Raw genomic sequence first — 25,307 nt, forward strand, 5'->3', positions numbered from 1 at the left:
GATGATGATGATGAAGTGTTGAGTTCACTGAAGCCGGGATGTTTAAGTTCACCACATTTCTTCTCTTCATGTGACACGTTGTTTTCCTACCCCCCCCCCCCTTTTTTTTTTTTTTTTGTGTTTAATCTTTGGCCAGCTTCCCAGACGAGGATTGACTTACTGTAAAAGTTTTAATCACACAAAACAAAACAAGAGTAAAACTAGTTCTGCTTGATTTTTGGTTAAACAACTCGAGGAAAGATGTAAAATGTGATTTTTTTTTTTTAAAGATATGAGACAAAAATATATATATATAAAAAAAAACTGATTTTGTTCCAGATTTTCTTGTGCATTTTCTCTTTTCATTGTCAGAAACATTTTTTTTTTATATCTTACTTTAGTCCGAGTCTGGGGAACTGGACCCACGCTGAGCAGAACATGTTGTTTTCCACATGTCCACCTTGACTTAAGAATGTACAGTGCTGTATGTTAAAGGTAGCAAGTTCAAAGTCCAAGAAAGAAAGAAAGGAAAGAAAAGAAAAGACAGAGCCAACACTTTTTTTTTGTTTGTTTTGTTTTCTTTTGTTGTTGCTGTTTTTTTTTCCTCCAAGTTTTTAACAGAATATGCAGAAGTATTGCAAAAAATATCTGACAATCATCAGGGTTTTTTTGTAGGGAATCAACTGTAACGTGGCGAAGTTCCTGAGGCTGGCAAACAGTTTAAAACAAAACAATAAAAACAAAACGAAAACAAAAAAAATATCGCTGTTGGGTTTCGTCCCCCCCCTTTCCTCCTCCACCCTCCTGCTTTCTCTCTGGTTTTCAAAAATAAAGATGATTTCCTATATGCACAATGTTTTTTTGTTCTGTTCTGTGCTCATGCTTTTGATTTATCGGATGCATCAATCGTCAATCTCCCCGATCGTCCTAAACACGGCGACAGAGCAGAGCGCACGTCCTGCAGATTAGACTAATGTTTCATTTTCCTGTTTAAGCCCACACTGTTTCTCCTCATATGGCTTTTCCACTCTCTGACCTTTGTTAACTCGTCCTTGGTGCTGTGGAAAGAGTGTGTTTGAGTGTGTGTGTGTCGCTCTGCTCCTTACATGGAGCCGTTTCTCTCTCTTTCTCTTCCTGACTTAATATAGAGACTTTAACAGGTTCAATGGGCTGGAAATATTCTCACTTTTTTCATAACTGTCTGCGTTTTTTAGATCCAGGAATCCCTTGTACAGTGTATGCCCGGCCGTCACGTTAACCTTCCTCATCTGTCCAGCAGTGAGCGAGCGCCGACGTCTGTCTCGGAAAAATAAATGAAGCTTCAATTAATGAATGTTGAGGAAAACTTTTATCAGACCTGAGCTTCACAAATAATAAATGTCGAAGTTTGTCACAACAACGACACAGGTGGGAATTAAAACTGAATGAATCTGATTGTCCAAACTCTTCTTACACCACCACAGTCTTAACGAGACACAAATCAGTGGTTCCCAAACTTTTTCTCAATTTTTTTTTGTGTACAGCTCAAGAAAATTTGACTTTTTCATTTTTTGGGTTCTTGAGCGTCACCTGTTTGTGTTACACCTTATTTTTCTGTTCAAACGAGTCGGTTTAACATGAATCTTGAAACCAAAACACTCTTGTTTTAATTCCTGTTTTCAAATGAACTCGATTTAATTGAAGTTTTCCAAAAAGTCCAGTTTGGGAACCTGTGAAAAGACTCAAAACAAAACAATATTTGCAAATATAATTTGGCCCAGACCGGAACTTTACCCTGTAAAATATACATTTGCATAATATATATATACTATATGATTAAAAATAAGACAGTATTAAAGGGATAGTTCAACATTTTGGCAAATTGGCCCATTGCCATAATCCCTATAGTCATAGCAGTAGGTTTGTTACCTTTAATTTTCGGTGCAAGCTGTTGCTGAACGGCGGAGCAGAGCCGTGAGCTGCTCAGAGCTACGCTACTGAGGCTAATGGGATTTCTTGGTTTCAGTTGTTTTAGAGGTAAATTCAGAGACTGCTTGCTGAAAAACTGCCCCCGACGGGAACGTGCATCAGCGGTTTTGCATGAATTTCCCTCTAAAACAACTCTGTCTGGTAACGTTCTGTTATTATCTCATAGCGTGGTGAATGCACAACTTGTCCACCAGAGCGTTTTGGAGTTGTTGGATTGTGTATTTGATGAGTTTGATGAGGGAAACTAAGAAATCCCATTAGCCTCCGTAGCGTAGCTCTGAGCAGCTCACGGCTCTGCTCCGCCGTTCTAAAAATAGCTTGCACCGACAGTTAAAGGTAACGAACCTACTGCTATGACTATAGGGATTATGGCGATGGGCCAATTTGCCAAAAATGTAGAACTATCCCTTTAACTATAATTAAAATATTTCATAACTTTCTTTCCTCTTTTTTTTTTATAGAAAAAACAATGAATACGATCTCATATGCAACAATAACTGCATCAGTGTGTTGGTTACATGTCTCATACAGTTTACAGTTTTACAGTTTCCCCCTCAGAGTCTCCACGATGCGGCGCAGCTGAGCACAGTCTCGATACGCCACCAGGCCGCCGTGGTTCGCCCAGCGGTCGGCTCCTCTGCTCTCGCCGTGCGGCTGGTGGTAGGTCAGTTCCTGCGAGTTCCCCAGCGAGCCGGGCTGGAGGCTCTTGGTCAGGTCGGCCACGCCTCCTCCGAGGGCGCGGAGCAGGGCGTGGGGCGCGCACGAGTCCCACTTGAAGGTGCTGCCCTCGGAGAGCACGTAGACGTCGGCGAGGCCCTGGATGACGCACAGGATCTTGAATCCGGCTCCCGAGGCGTAGACGAGCCGCTCGGGGCTGCACAGCGACGTCAGCGAGTCCTTCACCGTCGGCTTCTCGCTGGAGCTCAGCACCACGGAGAGACCGCGGCCGCCGCCGCCGTCGGAGTCGACTTTGGGCCGGGACAGGGAGCAGACGTTGACGTCGCCGAAGGACACGCCCCAGAAGTGTTTCCCCCTCCACCTGCAGAACAAGACAGGTGAGAATATTTACTTGAATATTTTAGTCTTCATCTCAACGGCTCAGACGCTGAAGATTTCTACACTGAGAGGAGAAGAAGACGGAGAAACATCATCATATAATGAGAAGATCATAGTTAAATCCAGAGAAACCAGACATTAGATGAACCTTCCTGCAGCTCCTGTGCACCAACATGGAGGCTTTCTTCCTTCTCCAAATTTCCACAAGCCCATTTAAATTTCTTAAAGGGATAGTTCAACATTTTGGCAAATTGGCTCATTACCATAATCACTATAGTCATAGCAGTAGGTTTGTTACCTTTAATTGTCGGTGCAAGCTATTTTTAGAACGGCGGAGCAAGTTGTGACCTGCACATTCACCACGCTATGAGATAATAACAGAACATTATGAGACGGAGTTGTTTTAGAGGTAAATGCAGAGACTCTTGCCGAAAAACTGCCCCCGACGGGAACGCGCATCAGCGATAACTTCCGTTATTATCTCAGTGCGGTGAATGTGCAGGTCACAACTTGTCCACCAGAGCGTTTTGGAGTTGTTGGATTGTGTATTTGATGAGTTTGAAGAGGGAAACCAAGAAATCCCATTAGCCTCCGTAGCGTAGCTCTGAGCAGCTCGCGGCTCTGCTCCGCCGCTCTAAAAATAGCTTGCACCGACAATTAAAGGAAACAAACCTACTCCTAAGACTAACATTAGAGTCATGTGATCAATATCATGGTGAACCCACTCACTCCCTGACATTACATGTGAATTTGCACGGCTGTATGAAGAAGTGTGTAGGTTTTACAGCCAGAAAAACCTTTTCTTTTTTAAGAAACAAACAAATCTTTTGGACCAAGTCTAAATTTTGACCAGTATCGATACCGTTGAGGTTTGAATCAGAGCACGTTCTTAGGTAAAATGTGAGTCATTTCATCGATGTTTATTTCAAACTACCATGCTGGTACAGTTAGTCAAACAATGACTGACAGGGGTGGGGATGGTTGTAACACCTTTTAATCTTTGTTGTTTTATTGTCAAACATCTTTCCTGGAATTTTACACAGATTATTATCTGCTTCTGACCTCCTGCTGAACAGAAGAGATTGTGGTTGTGCAACAGCTCTTTGACATGTGGACCAGAGGAGCTGAGGGTCAAACTAGAGGTCGACCCCTGTAGTGGCTTTTACAAGGCCGATATAATAATAATGATAGTGTTGAGCAGGAAAAAGGCGATTTAATAACCGATATACCACGAAAAAAGCAGATTAAGATGCTTTATTGTCATTGCACATTTCTATACAACAAGACTTTCTTTGAGAGCAGTCCCTATCATAGCTGCGTAATTATACATAATACTAAAAGGACTAAGCATAAGTATATATAAAAAGACACAATAACGCCTTTTTATCCTTTTTGTCCACTGCCATCTCTTGTAGAAAACAACATCACACCATTTATTTAGTATCAGGCAGCGTTAATATGGAGTTTAAATACATATTATCTCAGGTCCACAGTGGTGTTGCCTTCACTGTCTGTGTGGAGATCTGCTGCAGAAAGATGATGTAATCTGACTGTGTGACCGGTCATCAGCTCCTATCACAGCTGATACTTAACAAAAGTTTTTTTTTAATGTCCTATCGGCACTGATTAATCAGCCGAACCGACTGATTGATGATCGACCTCTAGATGGAACCAACGATCAGCAGACGATCTGCTCCAAAACCTCTCAATGGAAATTTCCATCTAGAAGCTTTTTGATGTTTCGATTCACTGATTCAGCAGGTTGTTACATAACACTTTGCATGTATGTAAATTGTGTTTTTGTGCCTTCCTTGCCCCAATTTGTTTATTTTATTTTATATTATGTCTGCACCTGTTCTTTAGTATCATCTATCTTTCCTCCTGACCCGACGTCTTTATGAAGGTTTCAGATGTTTCTACAGGATTCAGTTGTGACTGTTGTTGTTTTTGTTTCATCCACTCACCCTCCGTTTGAAGCATCTTTGTGGTTGAACGGCTGGTTGATGACGCCCATCACCGGCTCGCCCGTGCTCCGGAGGTAAACGCCGATCAGAACCAGAGCACAGTGCAGACCTGAGGGGGACAGGTGACCCTCCTCCAGAACCTCCTCCCGGCCCTCGATGTACTGACTGGTGGCGTCTGGATAACAAACAACAACAACAATACAGATCGTGTGAAAAAAACAAACAAAAACACTCAGAGCTTTGAAGGGATAGTTCAACATTTTGGCAAATTGGCCCATTGCCATAATCCCTATAGTCATAGCAGTAGGTTCGTTACCTTTAATTGTCGGTGCAAGCTATTTTTAGAACGGCGGAGCAGAGCCGCGAGCTGCTCAGAGCTACGCTACAGAGGCTCATGGGATTTCTTGGTTTCCCTCATCAAACTCATCAAATACACAATCCAACAACTCCAAAACACTCTGGTGGACAAGTTGTGACCTGCACATTCACCACGCTATGAGATAATAACAGAACGTTACCAGACAGAGTTGTTTTAGAGGGAAATTCATGCAAAACCGCTGATGCGCGTTCCCATCGGCGGCAGTTTTTCAGCAGCAGTCTCTGCATTTGCCTCTAAACAACTCTGTCTGGTAACGTTCTGTTAATATCTCATAGCGTGGTGAATGTGCAGGTCACAACTTGTCCACCAGAGCGTTGTGGAGTTGTTGGATTGTGTATTTGATGAGTTTGATGAGGGAAACCAAGAAATCCCATAAGCCTCCGTAGTGTAGCTCTGAGCAGCTCGCGGCTCTGCTCCGCCGTTCTAAAAATAGCTTGCACCAACAATTAAAGGTAACAAACCTACTGCTATGACTATAGGGATTATGGCAATGGGCCGATTTGCCAAAATGTTGGAACTATCCCTTTAAAGATGAAGCGGGAAAACCAACTCACCGATGGGGTCGATCCAGATGCCGAGCTCAGACGGGCTGAGCGGCACCGTCAGGCCGTCGGTGCTGCTGTCGACCGTCGCCGGGTTCTGGTGGATGGCTCGGGCCAGGAGCGCCGCCGCCGTGTGGTCGCCGTCCAGCACCGTGGCCAGGAGCGCCGCCGTCTCCTCCTCAGTGGCGCAAACTGTGACGGTCACGCTCTCTCCTGTAAACACACACATACACACACAGACACACACAGATGATCACTCACTGCTACAAATATTTACACAGTGAGAGACAGTGCCACCGCGAAGTGTTGGCTTTACGTGCTGATTATTTAACTTGGCCGACGACTCAATCACAGTTTTATTTTTAGCCCCTTCAGCGTTTAGTTTTCCACTATGAAGGTGAAGTGATTATTATTATTAACCACACACACACGCACACGCACACGCACACGCACACGCACACACACACACACACACACACACACACACACACACACACACACACACACTGACTGTCTAAAACCAACCAGGAACAACTCAAAACTGAAGGTTCAGCTCAAGGAAAATTTGATTTTTGTTGCTTTTTTCATCTGTTTTCTGATTAAATTCATTTATTAAAGGGATAGTTCAACATTTTGGCAATTTTTTTAGAACGGCAGAGCAGAGCTGTGAGCTGCTCAGAGCTACACTACGGAGGTTAATGGGATTTCTTGGTTTCCCTCATCAAACTCATCAAATACACAATCCAACAACTCCACAACACTCTGGTGGACAAGTTGTGACCTGCACATTCACCACGCTATGAGATAATAACACAACGTTACCAGACAGAGTTGTTTTAGAGGGAAATTCAGAGACTGCTTGCTGAAAAACTTTCCCCAATGGGAACGCTTTGGAGTTGTTGGATTGTGTATTTGATGAGTTTGATGCCGTTTTAAAAATAGCTTGCACCGACAATTAAAGGTAACGAACCTACTCCTACTAAAACTATAGGGATTATGGCAATGGGCCAATTTGCCAAAATGTTGAACTATCCCTTTAAACGAGGAAAATACTTCATTACAGCCTGATTATTACCTGACAGTGCAGGACCAACATGCAACCAAACAACAAGCTGACATGTAGTTGTGCATTGTCTGCGTTAAAAAGAAAAAAAATGCAAGTATGTCGAGTTTAAATCTGAACACTGACCTTTGCAGAAAACTGCAGGGATGTATTAATACTCATTTATTCACATTTTAGGGAACTGAAATTCGTTGAAATCATGGGTGTGACGGTCTTCAATCTGACTTTGTGTGTGTAATATTTTGCATTTTTGACAATTATCAGCCTGTAAATGTTTTAAAAATCTGAACTGAAGTCCATAATGTTTACAGATTGATTAAAACTGACCCCATATTGGCTGAATTGAATTGATAAATGGAGTTTTATCAGCAGAATGTGAGCGGCGCAGCAGACATGCATAGTACCGGTAAATATTTGCCTCGTGCATTAATTATAGTGAATCCAAACACTGTCTTTTGCAGCCAGAGCTCATGGATTCACCCAAACTGACTCCACAAACACACGGTGGTCTAAAGTCAACCAGGATCCACAGGCTGTGACGTCACCTCCAGACCAAACTGTGGTGAAGGTTGTGAACATCCAGAGTGAGCAGGAGAGGCACAAGAGGCCGTAGTGTGTTCACTTCACTGTAAGAATATTAAATATTTACCGAGTCCATTTTCAAACTTGTTGGACTCCTCTCCTTGAATGAAGCCGAGCATCTCAGGGAACTGCAACAAAAGAGCAGACAGGACGTCGTTACACTGCAACATACTGTCAAGTACATTTATACAACCTGAATATAATGCTGAGAATTATGTTATGTATATAATTTAACTTAAAAACAAACAAAGATCCCAGATGAGATCTAAAAAAAGTGGATTTATGAGTTTAGAAAATGGGTTTCAGTTTGTTTTCTGTTGCTTTTTATACGTGTGCAAAGTTTTGTTCAGTCAAATAAAAGCAGATATTATTTTAAAGAAAACAGGCTGCTTATTTTTTATACAGATGGATATAATCTTAATTTGTTGCATGCATCCATTATTTCGGTTGGTTGTTTTATATAGAAAATGAGTTTCAGTTTGTTTTTTGTTGCTCTTTATATGTGGAGCTGCAAAGTTTTGTTTAGTCAAATATAAGCAGATATTGTTTTATATAATAGATGTTAGATGTTACCTGAGGAAAAAAAAAGAGGTAACGACAAAACAAGCTGCTTATTTTCATATATTTTTATATATTATATAATTTTTTTTTTTTACTCCAGCCTAAAGGACAGATAGGCAACAACGGGTTGTGCAATCCCCTTGCCCTCAATGTGCAATATCCTTTCATGTGCTTTATGTTTTATATGTTTTTTACACTTATCTTGTCTCATGTGATATGTTTTTATGCGTTTTATGTTTTATATTTATCTTGTCTTATATGATATGTTATTATGGTACCACAGCGGGGCAGCAACGAAAATTTCATTGAATTCTTTCAATGACAATAAAGGCTATCTATCTATCTATCTATCTATCTATCTATCTATCTATCTATCTATCTATCTATCTATCTATCTATCTATCTATCTATCTATCTATCTATCTATCTATCTATCTATCCATCCATCCATCCATCCATCCATCCATCCATCCATCCATCCATCCATCCATCCATCCATCCATCCATCCATCCATCCATCCATCCATCCATCCATCCATCCATCCATCCATCCATCCATCCATCCATCTATCTACATAAACATATAACTTTTAATGTGTTACATGCATCCATTTTTTCTGTTGGTTGTTTTTTTTTTAAATATATATATAGAAAATGAGTTTCACTTTGTTTTCCGTTGCTCTTGATATGTGGAACTGCAGAGTTTTGTTTAGTCAAATAAAAGCACATATTATTTTATTACATATTAAAGATGCACACAGATAAAGTTGGATATTTTATTTACATAATGAAACGTGTGGTTAGATGTTACCTGGGTGATGAGAAAACAAGCTGTAGGCTGAACAACTCATTTGAAATATATTTTATTTTATTTTATTTTATTCTTGTATGAATGTGGGTCAAACAAAACATTATTTTATATCTTTATTGATTGTTTGCATCTATTATGTCCTGTATTGTGATGTGGCGTCTCCTCCTCCTCCTCCTCCTCCTCCTCCTCCTACCTGAGCGCCGACGTCGTGCCGGATCATCTCCTGGATCACCACGTCGGCCAGAGTCTTGAAGTCCTGGACGAACTTCTTGTTCTTGTCGTCTCCGGTTTTCTCCTGCACCAGCAGCTGGAAGAGCGGAGCTTCCTGTCGGCAAACACGAGCCACGGTGGCGGCCTTCTCCGCCACGCGCAGCAGCAGCTTCAGGAGATCAGCCATGACTAGAGGAGGAGGAGGAGGAGGAGGAGGAGGAGGAGGAGGAGGAGGGGGAGGAGGAAGAGGAGGAGGGGGAGGAGGAAGAGGAGGGGGGGAGGAGCAGGAGGAGGAGGGGGAGGAGAAGAGGAGGAGGAGCAGGAGGAGGAGGAGGAGGAAGAGGAGGAGGAGGAGGAGGAGGAGAAGAGGAGGAGGAGCAGGAGGAGGAGGAGGAGGAGGAGGAAGAGGAGAAGAGGAGGAGGAGAAGAGGAGGAGGAGCAGGAGGAGGAGGAGGTTGAGGAAGAGGTGGGGGAGGAGGAAGAGGTGGGGGAGGAGGAGGAGGAGGAAGAGGTGGAGGAGAAGAGGAGGAGGAGCAGGAGGAGGAGGAAGAGGAGAAGGAAGAGGTGGAGGAGGAGGAAGAGGAGGAAGTGGGGGAGGTGGAGGAGAAAGAGGTGGGATAAAAAGAGGAGGAGGTGGGAGAAAGAGGAGGAGGAGGAGATGGAGGAGGAGGAAGAGGAGAAGACGAGGAGGAGGAAGAGGAGGAGATGGAGGAGGAGGAGGAGGAGGAGAAGAGGAGGAGGAGCAGGAGGAGGAGGAGGAGGAAGAGGAGGAGGAGGAGGAGGAAGAGGAGAAGAGGAGGAGGAGAAGAGGAGGAGGAGCAGGAGGAGGAGGAGGTTGAGGAAGAGGTGGGGGAGGAGGAAGAGGTGGGGGAGGAGGGGGAGGAGGAGGAGGAGGAAGAGGTGGAGGAGAAGAGGAGGAGGAGCAGGAGGAGGAGGAAGAGGAGAAGGAAGAGGTGGAGGAGGAGGAAGAGGAGGAAGTGGGGGAGGTGGAGGAGAAAGAGGTGGGATAAAAAGAGGAGGAGGTGGGAGAAAGAGGAGGAGGAGGAGATGGAGGAGGAGGAAGAGGAGAAGACGAGGAGGAGGAAGAGGAGGAGATGGAGGAGGAGGAAGAGAGGAGGAGGACGAGGAAGTGGAGGTGGAGGAAGAGAAGGAGGAGGAAGTGGGGGAGGTGGAGGAGGAAGAGGAGAAGAGGAGGAGGAGGAGGCGGGAGGAAGAGGAGAAGGAAAGGAGGAGGAGGAAGTGGGCGAGGCGGAGGAGGAGGAGGAAGAGGAGGAGGACGTGGGGAAAAAGAGGAGGCGGGAGAGGAGGAGATGGAGAAAAAGAGGAGGAGGAGGAAGAGGGAAGGAAAAAGAGGAGGAGGTGGAGAAGGAGGAGGAAGAGGTGGGAGAAAAAGAGGAGGAGGTAGAGGAGGAAAAAAGAGGAGGAAGAAGAGGTGGGGAGGAGGATGAGGAAGAGGAGGAGATGGAGAAAAAAGAGGAGGTGAAGGAAAAAGAGGAGGAGGAGGAGGAGAGGGTTTAGTCAACAAATGGAAACTGTGTGTGCGTGCGTTCATGTGTGTGTGTGTGAGAGTGAGACAAAAAAAGCGATGAGGAAGGTCACACTCTGACACACAGAGAGTTATTTATAGCCCCAAAATGAAAACAGGGCATTTCTGAAAAAAGACACGAGCATGAGGGAGGGAAGTGGTTTCACAGGTCCACACACACACACACACACACACACACACACACACACACACACACACACACACACACACACACACACACACACACACACACACACACACACTGAGGAACAGCTGTCAGCACACACAATAATACTGTATTATATGACAAAGGGTTGGACCAACAAGAGATAACATTAGAGTTATGTGACTGATATCATGTGAACCCACTCACTCCCTGACAATAAATGTGAATTTACACGGCTGTGTGAAGACGCGTGAAGATTTTACGGCCAAAAAACATTTTTTTAAGGTATCGATACTTGTGTAAAATGAAAGAGCAGCTTCTAAAGTAAAATGTGAGTCATTTCATTGATGTTTATTTCAAACCACCGTACTGGTACAACTAGTCAAACAATGACTGACAGGGGGTGGGGAATGGATGGTTGTAAAATCTTTAATCTTTGTTGTTTTAGTAAGTTTCAACCATCTTTCCTGGAATTTTACACGGATTATTATTATCTGCTTCCTGCTGAAGGTTTACATTCATACATGTGAAAACTTCAGAATATGTTCTTTAATAGCTACATAGCTATAGCTTTCTAATGTTAGGATCCACACAACTGACTCTGTTCTTCATTTAACCATCAGTGATGAGTTGTTTTTGTTCATACTGAGCCATAGGAAGATGATTTACTGTTGGAACATGCACAATTATAAAGTTACATAGATGCATGTTTTGCGGTGTGGGCTCGGTTTTTAGTTTAGCATTTGACATCAAATAGTGAATTCTGTGATATAGTTTAAGAAGTTTAAGGCATTGGTATTTGTAGATGACAAATGGGGACTGTGTGTCAAAATTTGAGACCCTACCATGAACGCTCTGCAGGTTATAGGAGCTGAGACAAAAAGTGTTACTTACAACCATCCCCGATCTCCCTTTATACGTCTCTATTATAAAGACTGATGTTTCCATATATGCCACTTGTATCATAAAAATGAATAGAAACATCCTCTGGATATATAGAGATATATGTTCATAACATACGTATATGAGACACTCATAGTTAAATCAAATTATCTATGATTATTTATTATTTTGTACATACATCTAATTTGTATTGGACAGTATATACTGTATGCAAATTTTACAAACATATATGTCATAGCTAGTTTCATACATGCACATTTACTAAATTTTATTCGTTTATATGTATTTTCTTTTCTGGGACCATCTGTCAATATGATGTATGATGACACTTTTATCTTATTTGATTGCTTTGACTGTTCTTTTATTGTTTTTAATTGTTTTTACTTATTCTTCTTTTTATTTATTACCTGCTGTAAAGCACTTCGGTACACTGAAAGGATTGTTGTAAAGGGCTGTATAAATAAAGTACATTTAAATTTACAACATTAGTGCAAAAACATATAATAAATGGGGCTGGACGTAAAGTTTCTCATAGATTTCATGATGTCATTTCTACATATGATGATGACTTTATTCTAAATGTACTCACACCTACTACTCCTACTTATAAAGTCAATATATGCACATATTTGCACTTCACAATCACAGTCATAAACTCTGCAGAACTTCAGATCAAAGCTGTGAATCATATGAGTGAGTGAAACAGGGTGTGTTCACAGTGACACACTCTGACTCATTATAGGATCTATAGATACTGTACCATCTATGTGGATACTGTAAACCTATATAGGCTCCACATAGGCCTCCATGACCCCCATTAGATAATGTTTTCCTCTCTGACCTCCACGGTGCAGCAGCAACAGCCTGCAGATGTTGTAGCTTCAGTGTTTGAGGAAAGAAAAACTCATCGGTGTGAAATGAAATGAGTGAAACCAAACCAAACCAAACCAAACCAAACCTACCTCACACTCCTGCTCTCCTCTCTCTCTGTCTCTGTCTCTCGGTGGAGGCTGCTGTGTTTTTCTCTCCTGTCTGTCCGACCTGAAGTCACCAGCTCAGCGGCGACGGGACCGACAAAAGGAGTCCGAGAAACAGCGATATAAAGGCCGATAATAATAATAATAAACGCTGCTGCGCTCCGGCGGACGGACGCTCCGGTTCCTTTACGTCACGACGAGTTTCCTACCGAGAGGAAAGAGAAGGAGGGAGGGAGCTTTCTCTCTCTCTCGTTCATCTCACACAGAACACAACCAACAGGCTCAAGGTGCGGACACTAGCGCACGCACGGTGTGTTTCACAAGGTGACGACAAACCCGGAAATAGAACCTCGGTGGGTGCGTTCAAGAACTCGATGCAGAAGTCGAAATGTAACGTTCATGGGTTGGAAATTGTATCTAAAGTGCTCCATCTATAATATAAGCTATATTCCCTTTGAAATGCCAAAAAAAAAAAAAAAAAAGAGTGATTATATTATTTAACCCCTTTTTTGGCATTTCAAAGGGAAACTAAACAGTAGGCTACATCAAAAAGCATCTGTGTCTCACTCAAATAATAAGAAAGCTATCAAAACATTTGATTTGATTTGATTTTTATTTGTCTCAAACAAGCACAGCATAAAAACAAACAGTAGCTATATGTAAAAAAAAACAAAAAAACAAAACAATGATGACACATATAACAACAACAACATATAATTTGTGCTCTTTATTTACTGTATTTATTTGTATAACCCCTCCCGGCTGTTGTTCATTTGTTTGTATGTAGATTAATAACTGCCCTTGTACTGAAAATATTATTGTCAATAAAGATTTATTGAGGAAAAAACAAAAACAAAGCAAAAAGTGCTCCATCTATATTTGTATTTTGATTGTATTGTGATTTTTTTGTGCTTTATTGAACAGGGAATAATTAATAATTGTAGGCTAAACAACAACAACAATGATATACATGATATACATATACAATATCAATAGGCTATACATAAAAATGTGCAGGAGATATGCTAATATATGCAAATATACTGATATTTTTTTCTCTATTGTATAATTAAAATATATTCCCTTTAGTTTATCCTCAATTTCATTAATATTCTGTATTTTTTCATTTAGGATACTACTACTGTGGCCTTCAAGAAGACAAATGCAAAGACACAAACATGCAATAAATTTAGAAAAGACATATGCACATGCATTAAAATATGCATAAATATATTTATGTATGGAAACCTCCTTAAAGAGCAATTTGTATAAGATAAGTTTTTTGTTTTTTTTTGCCATGTTGTAGCAGCAAAGTGGACTTTAAAAACAAAATAGGCCTAGGATCAATTAAAAGACAACAACCAAAAAATCAAAACCTACATATTGCATCATCACTTAACAATTTCATTCACTAGAAACTAATGACAAACCTCCTTATATGTGAGAAGTTATCACGGCTTTCATCTGTATGTGAAGGCACCTCTTCTTCCTCCTGGGATCCAGACGTTTGAGTGGGCGGGTGGGCACTTATCTGGGAATAATTCATTTCTAACTCAAGTCAGTATATCTGAACAGTCTTATCTATGCATATACAGTGTGTTGAGAGAGTATCACGCACTGGATCTTTAACCTAATCTCAGTATAATCACATTATTTTGAAGCTCTAAATATGTTAGAGTTCATTACGGAGCCAGAGCTGCAGCAAACTCCATCCCTACAGTAAGTCGTCTTGAAAAACTGTGGACCACAAACACACCACCCACTTGTATTAGGACATTCTTGCAACATTACAGAAGCTACATCCTCTTTAATAAATAATATAGATGTCAATATAGTGGTTAATTTCTCTTTTTTCTTTTAGCTTGAGAGCTCAGTCTCAGTGTTTGGAAGTAATCTTAACTTTTTGATATAAAAAAACACACACTCATGCATGTTTATTTCAACCATGTACATGAAATTATTCCAGAACATAGTTGGACAAGCTCAGATATTACAAACTCCAAACTGAACCCACAGAAGTTTAGACAAAAAGGAGAAATTTGATCATAGCCATTTGAGAGCAAATGGTTTTTGGTCACATCTCTGACCACAGATATCCATTAGTCGTACATTACATAGTGCGTGGTAGATGTAAATGGACGTGGTTGATCAATACAGTCCACAGTGAACAGGGCGAGGCAGAGCTTGATAAGCCTCCGCTCGCACTTAGGATCCTTACAAGACAATATATGCAGCTAAAGATGAAGGTAAGAAGGACTCAACGCTTCAAAGTCGTTGATACAGTCTTGTTTTCATAACTGTGTTGTTAATATGATGCATGTGTTGAGTAAATGTGTGCGCGATTTGTTGCAGCCTTCAAAGAAGAGCATGTCAGACCTGGAGAACGGTATGATCACCATCATCAAAGTTTTCCACAAATACACCGGTAACAAGTGCCAACTGAAGAAAGCCGAGCTGAAGTCGCTCATCGACAACGAGATGAGTCACTTCATCATGGTGAGTTATGGACAATGAACTCTTTATTAAGTGTGTCTGTTTCTTATATACTGTATACTGTATGTGCGATGCTGTGAATAAGACACTTGGATGTGATGACAATAACTGGATTGCTGCTGCTCTCTTATATATGTAAGAATAATACATGAAACCTATTAGAAATTGGAACTATTTCCTGTAGTTACATGTATATGTAGCCCATATAAATATGTATGTTTATGCATGTGTGTTAATTTTGTGGACAAATGTTCCCGAAATGTTTTAAATGAACAAGAAAACCATATAAGGTAATAGAAATGTCATATATGCTGCATTATTACCATATATGGTTGCAAAATCTTATATTGAATTGAAAATAATCATGTAGATATTTTTAATTATACAGTGCAAACAGAAAGTATTCAGACCCCTTTCCATTTTTTTAACCATTTGTTATGTTGCAGCTTTATGTTAAATTCAATAAAATTCATTTGAAGGGGGGTCTGAATACTTTCTGTATGAACTGTATGTCCAGAGAATATTTATATTATTGTTATATAAGTGACATATGGCAACATCAGTATTGATATAAGGACATGTGATATATATTATACATTTCTGTGTGGGAGTGAAACATCCTAACCGGTGTTGTAAACACAGACACACACACAAACCAAAGCTAAAATGTTTTTTTATAGTGTCAATGTGTTGCCTACTGCAAAAGAAAAATGTGCTAAATATTCTTTTTTAAAACTTTGTTAAATTTACTGTTCAATCAGAAAATCCAGGAGAACGACACTCTGGACGAGCTCTTTGCCGACCTGGACCAGAACGGAGACCTGGAGATCGACTTCAAGGAGTTCATCGCTCTCATCGCCATGGTTACCTCGGCCTGCCATGAACTCTTCACTCCCAATCCTCAGGGTGCCAGCAGTGAAATGGTTAAATTAGGTACTCATTAAAACACCCAAGGAAATGATGTGAAGTGTGAAGTGGGCCTTTAAAAGAAAAAAAGTGATGCCTGAGGGCGATGTTGTGCACATTATTTGTTACATCTTTTGTTCAGCGTTGAAAAAAGTGTTTGTTGCTGTCACAAAAAAAAAAGGTTGGTTTGTTTTTGGTTTATGAGAAAAAATAATTATAAGATGGTGTGAGTCACAAATGAAATGGTGTATGAGTTGTGCTTTTATTTATAGGGAGAAAAAGTGAAACCAGGAGAAAGAAAAATAAAATCCACAAATCACTGTGTGTGGCCATTTCTCTCTCAGCTTCGTTGGCCAGAGCCTTATAAATGCAGAGTTTACTAAAACACTGAATTTGACCATACCATAAATTACATTAAGACAAAATCCCACCTCCAACTCAGTGCAAAGCATGGCCGGCCATTAATCCATTTGCACAGGTAGCTGCTTTCACCATAAGGAAATAACCCTGGCACAGAGGAATGGAGATAACAGCAGCACTGTGGTGCATTCACTGACCACAACAACAGTGGGGATTTATGTGTTTTGTTTGAGCGTCAGATTCGCATGTGCCTTGTGAGCAGTAAAGAGACCTTCGTCACAGTTGCATAATATAAAAATGTAAAGATGATGACTAATGCACCATGTGTTTGATGAAACAACCGTTTTTTTTCCTTCTCTGTTGATGCTGCAGTTTGGTGCTGAACAGTCAAACATCTCCCCCTTGTGGTCAATCTGGTTCTTTGACAGAAAAAGTTAGATTTTTTTTCCCTCCCTCAGTTCTCTGCAGTTAAAACTCTCTCAGCTAAATGCAGCATCTCACAGACACTTCACGTCCGTGACGAGGTATTTTCTACCATAAAGAGTCAATTTCACCACCACCACCAGGTTCATCGTCTCAGGTTGTTCTCCAGAAAATCCAGGATCTTCTTCCAGGCATCTTCCTGAGCAGCAGCGTGTGGAGCGAGATGACCTCCCCACAGGGTGAACACTGCAGGAGGGGAGAAAAAAAACAAATAAATAAAAGGTTCAACTGTTGAAGTATAAATTATATAAATAAGATTGTGACTGAGTGAAAACGAGGCTCACATTTCTTTGGTTTGACGCTCCATAAGGACAGTCTTGAGTTTGGAGTGAAAGGCGGTTCGATCAGGTGACCTGCACCGGGGTAGGACAGTCGAGTGAACAGGTGGGATTTACCTGCGGCCCTCAGAGTCTCCTCGATCTGAAGAACAATAAGTCAGTGTCATAAAAACAAATAGAACATTTCCTCCCAGACATTTTGAGAGGGCCACGGGGGCCACTGCCGGGGGTGCCATCTTTGTCAACATGGTCAAGACAGAGCAAATTACACAGACACATGGTCATCTTTTACTGAGCAATTGCCAATGATATAGAGAGTCTAAGTGGAAGCAGAGCATGAAGTAACGCTCGCTGTGGGACAGCAATTCGGAAAAAATCTCCATGTATGTGAACGGGACTCAAAATTTTATTCCATGATCCGACTGAATTGTGCCATGAGAAAAATATATGACCTCTACCTATTTAAAACATCGCGTTTCATGCCAATAAATCAGCAGTTTGTTGTAAAACAATTATAAAATAAGATTCCGAAAATCCATAACCAGAAAGACAACAGGTCGCGTATGGTGATGATGGTGTAGACGATGTATCTTTTGTGGGACACCCGATCGTACTGTAGTCCGTAGAGCGGTCTTCACACTAAATACTTTTGTTGCTGTTTTATGACAAAATGCAGATTTTTTGGCATGAAACGCAATGTTTTAAATAGTTTAAGGTCATATACTTTTCTCATGACATAATTCAATTGGATCACGTAATAAAATTTTGACTCCCATTCACTTACATAGAGATTTATTCTGAATTGAGGTCCCTTGGCGAACTTCTCTTCTGCTTCAGCTTATGCTCTCTATTGAGGAGCTGTAATCGCATAAGTCATCTGTGTGTCAGAAATCCTATCAGAAAAAGAAGCAGGCTGTGACCATCCAGAGGACTTCCTGAACACTTTGATATGAATTTGGTGTTTCTACAGTCAATATTTTGGAAACATTTGCGAGTTTTAAACAAGGGTTCCTTCTGCTTCTGTCAGAAATTTTTTGTATTGGAGTCAATGGGGAGCAGGAAGGGACCGGCCTCACACAGAGGCTCACATTTTAAATTCTGTAAGGCTCTCTGCTTTTTTGATCACATTGTGTGAGAGAGGACACATTTGTCTACAACTATGGAAGAAATCATGTGTGTGGAGTGTAATTTGTGGCCGGGAGCAGCGTGGAAAGAAGAATTCCCCCCCAAATTTTTGACAACTCCTCCCACTCTAGCTGATGATGTCACCCACTCTAGCCTGAACATTCCGTGCAATACACACCCATTATAATCTCAACATTTCTCCAAAAATGATCAAGGTCATTGAACAGTGATTGATCAAAAACTATAATACCTATCAAAACGTGGAATAATACACCAACAGACGAGAGTTGTGCCTACATTTTAAAGTTTAAACCGAGTCTTTAGGTGGAAGTATGCTGGAGTAGTAGACGTTTGAAAAAGTCGAATAATTTGTTCATTTTTTGACCTCCTCCCATTCATTCTCTATGGGACTTTTTTTGCAGTTCGCATTTTGGAGTTTGCACTGAACTTGTGCCTCGGTGCATGTGCCCCTAATAAACGTATTCAAAACAAAACAAACAAAAAACAAAGTAATATGAGACAATGTACCAGGTTTGCATTCTCCATGCTTGAAGTGCTCAGGTCGTCTTCTCCCACTATGTACATCAACGGGCAGGTGAGGTTCTCTATCTGCAAAATTGATAACCATTGATAATTGATAGCACATTGCTTTTCAACGCAGGTTGGATGATGTGTGTTGGTGCAAAGATCAGAGGCAGAAAGGGTTAAACACCTTCACTTTGTTCTCAGGGGGGAGGTTGGAGGGCAACGAGATGTCTCTGAAACTCACGTGGCCTTGATCATCGTACGTCCAATGTTTCTGTTCACTGAAAGATGAACACAGCACAAATTCACAGAGGAAATGAATCATTTTACCTTTTGATCTTTCGTGAAACTGTGGTTGTGATATTCTGGGATTCAGACAGATGGATTTAAGGTGTTAAAATTCTTCTAAAGTCCAAGTTATTACACCAGAAAAACAGTTTGTGTTTCACTCATGACTAATAGGTCACTCGGTAAAGTTGATATCTCTGCCAAGGTGGAGTATTTTTCTTTCCCCATTCCTCCATCCAGTTTGGTGCAAATCAAGACTTTTATTTTGTGTAAAAATAAAACTGCTCAGCAACAGATGGCATTAAGAAATATCCCCAATCACAGAAAAATCATCCAGAACATCCAAATTTTATGTGTTCTTCTCTGGCCCTCCATCAGGTCCAGTGTTAATTGGTTTATTACTTTTTGTGCAATCCTGCTCACAAATAACCAGGCACCAGATTTTAATGGACTGTTAACCTTTAAAACTACAATCTACGGTGGCCCTGAGGATTCAACTACCAGCAATGCTGCAAAAAGTCACAACAGGAAGTGTTTCTGTGGACACAATAAAGTTATGGACCAGTCTGGGGCGCTTTAGTTCAAAGGTTCTTGAGTTTAGAAGTTGTGGTGAGTTTGTTTGCTTTATCATATATCACATGATGATTCACATATCATTGATAATGTACTGTTAGCTTAGCATTAGCCTTTAGTCTCTTTTGTGTCTGGAAACACTTTTATGTTTTGTCAAACTCATTAAGATGTTTTCTGAATTTTTGACACATTTGTGTTTTTGCATGTGTTTTCTTGAACTGTGTTGCATGGACCCCTCTGGGCCACCGTAGAAACTCAATACTTCAAACTATGGACTCATCATAGAGCTACTTGATAATCAGATAATGATGAGATAATTACAATTTACCTTTCAAATACTTCAGCGCTGCCGTCTCCAGCGTACTTCATGGTACTTCCCACTGGCCCGTTGATACAAACCAAACAGGACGGCTGGAGAGCAGAACATTAAAACCAACATTATTTCATGTGTCTGGTGTTTGTAGTGTAGTGGTGAAGCTGTGGGCTGAGGAACAGACACTGGTCTCTCCAACATACCTTAAAATCAGTCTCAATGGCGATCCGAAGAGTGAGGTAGACTCCGTACGACAGACCGATGATCCCCACTCTGTCTGCACAGACCTGAGGATGATCTCGAAGCAGCTTGAAGGCCGTCTGTCCAAACAGAACAAATGGGATCAACTCAGGAAAATGATAAAAAAAAATAACCACATGCACCATGAGACGTTTTTGTTTTCTTATCCTACAGTGAAATACGAAGGCCCGACGTTGACGCGGTTTTGTGGACCTGGTAAGTCTTTGTGCCCTAAGTAGGCAATGGACAAGCTGGCGTAGCCTCTGGATGCAAGCAGGGCCGAGCGGTACTCCACCAGTAACCCGCCCATTCCCCACAGGTCCAACATGGCTGGAAATGGACCGGGACCTGCAGGACACAGAGGTCTTCTGAGTCCATTTCACCAAACCTTGCTTCCCAAACCACAAAACACCAACTTTTTGAAGCACACAATAGAATACAGATCAATGAAAGCGTGGAACTCCTTACCACTGCCAATAACTAAACTCACACACAAACATTCAAAAAAGCAAATAAAAAAATATCCTGGAATTTCATATTTGTAAAATAGCATACGCGCACATGCATACACACAAAGGGTTTTTATTTAGGGTCGTAGGGTTTCTTGTGATCATCTTCATTTGTTTTACCCTTTTATTTTATTTTATAACCACTGTACATTGGAGTATCTTACATACATTCTTTGATGTAGATGACAACCCGATTGTGCAGATTTAACGTAAGTTTTGTTGACCTGTCTTGTCTTTAACGTATTGTGATTGTAGATGTATGTTTAGATGTATTAGGCTACTGGTTTTAAATGTGGACCCCAGGAAGACTAGCGGTGCTCTAGGGCGCAGCTGATGGGGATCCTAACAAATAAAACAAAATAAAAACCTTTTGCAAATGTCTAAATTTCATTCACTACAACACATAGTGCACTGTGATGTTCTGTTGATGCATTATACTGTAATAAAAACAGCACAGGTGTCGTGTTCACAGTTTCGAGAAGGTTTCAAACTGTGTTTTATAGCAACTGTGAAAAACTGTTGAATTAATTTACAAGCTTTAAATCTCTCACTCACCAGGAGGTAAGAACAACGTCCCAACGACTCCCTTCTGACGGATGTCTATCCTCCTCACACCTGGAGCCATGTACCAGCGCTCGGTGGTGGCAGCAGCCAGCTCAGTGCTCTGTCCCTCGCCGGGGGACACGTGTCCCTCCAGTAAAGACATACGCACCACGAATGGAGTCTCCACATTTTTCTTCCTCAATCTGTGGAAGAGGAGGAGGAGGAGTAAATAAAAAGCTGCTCCAGGTGTGTCATAAAAGAAATCTGACTTCTAACACAGGTGGAGTCAGATTGTGGATTTGTTTGAATTAGGCTGTGATAATAAAGTGTGGAAGTGTTGTACTGTATGTGTAGCTGTTTGTTTTGTTTTTTTTATCACCTACCTCAAACCCTCTCGTCCTCCAGGAGCCGGCTGCAGAGCCCAGAAGAGTCCCATTGGTTCACAGCCCAAATATGAACCCCCAACTGAGGGATCCTGGGTCACTGTTAGAGGGAGGAAAGGCCAGAAAGATATAATAACCATCAACACTTCATTAAATATAGTTTAAAACAATCAGATTCGTAAATCTTGCACCAAATAAAATAAATGTTAACTTTGAGAGCAACTTTACAGTACAAACACCTCCAGATCAAAATGCCACCTTAGTATTAGCCTCTGTTTTGTAAAAGGAGAGTTCAGTTCAGTTTTTGACATAGACATAACAGTGACATAAAACCCTTAAAAGCCCAAGCAACACAGGAATAATAAAGGACAAGACAGAATTATTAAAAGGTATATGAATTAAATAATAATAAAAAAGAACAGGTTAAAAATAATTAAAACAAATAAAGACACAAAACATAAGAGCAGCCGAATAAAACTGTATAAAATATTTACACTATATAAAAGACAGTGAAAAATAAAATAAAATTAATGGGACAAATGGCAGCCATAGAGGCAAATAAAAACCAGACAAAGATGGAAATAAGTAAAAACAACAAGATGAGGAATAAAAGAGGATAGAAAAACAACAGGAAGATGACGACATCACATCAAAAACAGATGTTTAAAAGTTGATTTTAGGAAGGGATTTAAAAGATGCCACAGATTTCTGATCTTATTGTGTTTTTTCTTTACTAAAACGATATACTGTATATTATCTATTCTAAAACAATGTGCTGCAAACTCACAGTTGATAGTTCCATCTGCTTTTGTGTTATAATGTGCGAACGCCTCCCACAGGTCGTCGTCCTCGCTGTGCATCCGTGCACACACAGTGACAGGACGGTGTGGAGGCAGGAAACGTCCTCTGATGTCGATCTGTTCGTCTACGAGGCCTCGAACAGGAGCAGCTGCCAGCACAGGGGCCGGAGCGTAGCTGCTGCTCCACCGGGCCAAACCTACAGGAGGTAGAAAAGTATCACTGACGTCACATATCAGAAGGGTTAGATACAGTATATGTGATTTTTATAGATCTATCTCTGGTTGTAGACACTTTGTAATTCTGCTAACTTGCTTTTATGAATCTTTTCTATGATGTCAGCGCTGTGAAACTCAGAGACTACATCCTGAAACTCCTTCAAAGCAACGACAGAACCTGCAGAATCTTTTTTTTTTTTTTTTTAAAGTCGACTGAATTCACATTTCTCTGAGCGTCTGGCTCAAAGATACAGTTATACATTCGCTTTGAAGTGTTCAAAAAGCAATCTGGAAATCTGGAAATTTTGACTAACTAACTAATCACATCTTCTCCACAACCTCCTTGGTGGAGAGGATGTTGACAATAGACTTGTTGTAATAATGCAGACAAGTAGTTGTGTTGTTTTGAATCATTTCTAAAACACGTTTTGTGATTATTTTGCACAGTAAAATTTCATACCCCAGATTATCAGAAACAGTGCTGTTTGAAAGTTTGTGAATTCCTAGAGTAGTTTTTTTTATTTTTTATGAAAGAGTATGTGAAACATGGAATCAGAGTTTGTGCAAAAGTAAGTGAACCCCTGCTGACTGTATTGGTATTGTCAAGTAGGTCATAGACTCAGGTGAAATACATGTGGGTGCTCAAGTAATCAATTGAGCAGACAAATCATATGAAACATCCTTAAGAAAAGTTTTATAAGATCTGTAAATCACCTACAAACAGAGGACAGATGTGGACGGCTGTAAAGCTTTCACCAAGAAGCACCAGAAGCAGATTAAATCCGGTAAAGGCCAACATACACATCATCTCCAGAGATCTGGGATTAATGTATGCATCTACAATCAGGCTAAATATGTCATTCATGGGAGAGTTGATAGAAGGAAGCCTCTGCTCTCGAGGAAGAACAAAGTTTGAACAAAGCCTGTTTAAACTTGGACAAACCAGAGGAAACCTCCTGGATGTCCAGGACAGATGAGTCCAAAACTGAATTATTTAGCCACAATCACAGGCACCATATGGTTGGAGCATTCACAAACTTTCAAGCAGCTTTCAAGTTGAACACAGTGAAGCTGCAGATTTACTCAGGGTCAAAGTACAATTTACTGTTCAACCGCAGAGACGAGTACAGTAAAGAACAGAAACTATTCTTACCAACTGCTCGGTGCACAGTTGTCAGTGTCCTGTGTAAACTGAAGCATGATTTTATCGTCATCGTCGTCATCATCATCATCTCTGTGAGCTGCTGTGTTAAATTGTCACGTTCATACAAGCTCTCAGCATCATGTGAAGAGAGGACAGAGGTGACAGAGGATCAAACATTAAAACACAAAAGATTCACACGTGTCTTTACACAGACACTCTGTCCCTCTGTTAAATATTAAACCTAGTCTGTCTGAGTAGGACTTGTTCCTCTGTTACAAATTAACATCTGACCGTTGTCCTACATAACTGCCCAGACTACAGCTGACTAAGCCATGCACACACAACGCTGGTTAAACCTGATCAGCTCCACAAATCTCTCACGGAATTTTTCATTATTTGTTGTTTTGAATTTCGTGTCGAACGGCCACATTCCCATTCCTGCATGCTGACACAGGAAATGACATGTTTTACCTCGCGACAGGATGGGAAAGAGGGAGGAGGAGGAGCAGTAGTGAGTCGCCTACGCAGATTTACAGGAATGCACTAAAGCGCGTCTGTGTTAAAGGGATAGTTCAACATTTTGGCAAATTCGCCCATTGCCATAATCCCTATTTCCTTTAATTATCGGTGCATGTTGTTTTGAGATCGGCGGGGCAGAGACGTGAGCTGCTCAGTGAAAACAATGAAGGTGAACGGTTCAGGTCCCCTGTCCCTCATCAAACTCATCAAATACACAACAACTCAAAAACGCTCTGGTGGACAAGTTGTGACCTGCACATTCACCATGCTAGGAAACAATCATGTATAATTAGTTTATGTAACATTTAACAACAGCTTTATGTATTACAACACATAAAGCAAATACTCAGAACTACTTTCGCTTTTGAAATCACTCCGCCCAGCAGCCGTGTCTGAAATGTAGTTCCGGCTGCATTTGCCTTGAAAACAACTCTGTATCTAGTTGTTGGATTGTGAATTTGATGAGCTTTGAGGGACAGGGGTCAATGTACCGTTACCCCAGTTGTGTTCGCTGAGCATGAGAGTGTTTTGGAGTTGTTGGATTGTGTATTACGTACTTCTGTTGCGTTAGCTGAGAAGATCGCGTCTACTCCTGAACCTACTCCTATAAGGGATTATGGCAATAGGCGAATTTGCCAAAATGTTAAACTATCCCTTTAAAGGTAGGGTTGGATATTTTATTCTGGAGCATTTTTTTTTTTACAAAATTGTTTGAAATCCTCTTCACACTCTGATTGCAACCAATTAATTGACTGTTGTTGTTTTTTTTTTTACAAAAATGAAAAAAGTCAGTCACCTGATGGACAACCCTGTAAAAAACATCAAATCATCTTGAATGCAACATTCAAGTCAATTGGATGGCTTTTTCAGCACCTAAGCACCGGCACCTGCTTTGCAAAGAGACATTATCAATTTATATTAGG

The 25,307-nt window shown here is 40.9% G+C and overlaps 3 protein-coding genes across 3 annotated transcripts; 1 reads left to right on the forward strand and 2 right to left on the reverse strand.

Moving 5' to 3' along the window:
* Nucleotides 1–2,336: 2,336 nt before the first annotated feature.
* Nucleotides 2,337–12,867, reverse strand: inpp1 (inositol polyphosphate-1-phosphatase). The gene is made up of 6 exons (XM_085775791.1): nucleotides 12,672–12,867; nucleotides 9,099–9,304; nucleotides 7,601–7,661; nucleotides 5,901–6,101; nucleotides 4,968–5,142; nucleotides 2,337–2,986 (listed from the first exon to the last, which is right to left on the reverse strand). The coding sequence occupies exons 2-6, from the start codon at nucleotides 9,300–9,302 to the stop codon at nucleotides 2,488–2,490; spliced, it is 1,140 nt and encodes a 379-aa protein (XP_085631917.1). The 5' UTR covers nucleotides 9,303–9,304; nucleotides 12,672–12,867; the 3' UTR covers nucleotides 2,337–2,487.
* A 2,024-nt stretch (nucleotides 12,868–14,891) lies between these two features.
* On the forward strand, nucleotides 14,892–16,123 carry LOC146986919 (protein S100-B-like). Its single transcript, XM_085777888.1, has 2 exons — nucleotides 14,892–15,182; nucleotides 15,941–16,123. The coding sequence occupies exons 1-2, from the start codon at nucleotides 14,997–14,999 to the stop codon at nucleotides 16,121–16,123; spliced, it is 369 nt and encodes a 122-aa protein (XP_085634014.1). The 5' UTR covers nucleotides 14,892–14,996.
* Nucleotides 16,124–16,484: 361 nt separating this feature from the next.
* LOC146986920 (bile acid-CoA:amino acid N-acyltransferase-like) lies at nucleotides 16,485–24,293 on the reverse strand. The gene is made up of 12 exons (XM_085775793.1): nucleotides 23,875–24,293; nucleotides 22,493–22,702; nucleotides 21,706–21,805; nucleotides 21,335–21,525; nucleotides 20,443–20,618; nucleotides 20,234–20,350; nucleotides 20,046–20,128; nucleotides 19,044–19,137; nucleotides 18,860–18,940; nucleotides 17,213–17,348; nucleotides 16,967–17,114; nucleotides 16,485–16,898 (listed from the first exon to the last, which is right to left on the reverse strand). The coding sequence occupies exons 1-11, from the start codon at nucleotides 23,951–23,953 to the stop codon at nucleotides 17,014–17,016; spliced, it is 1,368 nt and encodes a 455-aa protein (XP_085631919.1). The 5' UTR covers nucleotides 23,954–24,293; the 3' UTR covers nucleotides 16,485–16,898; nucleotides 16,967–17,013.
* Nucleotides 24,294–25,307: the final 1,014 nt, after the last annotated feature.

Source organism: Trachurus japonicus, chromosome 5 (genome assembly GCF_045865225.1).
Source record: "Trachurus japonicus isolate A0001 chromosome 5, Traja_1.0".
NCBI lineage: Eukaryota > Metazoa > Chordata > Actinopteri > Carangiformes > Carangidae > Trachurus > Trachurus japonicus.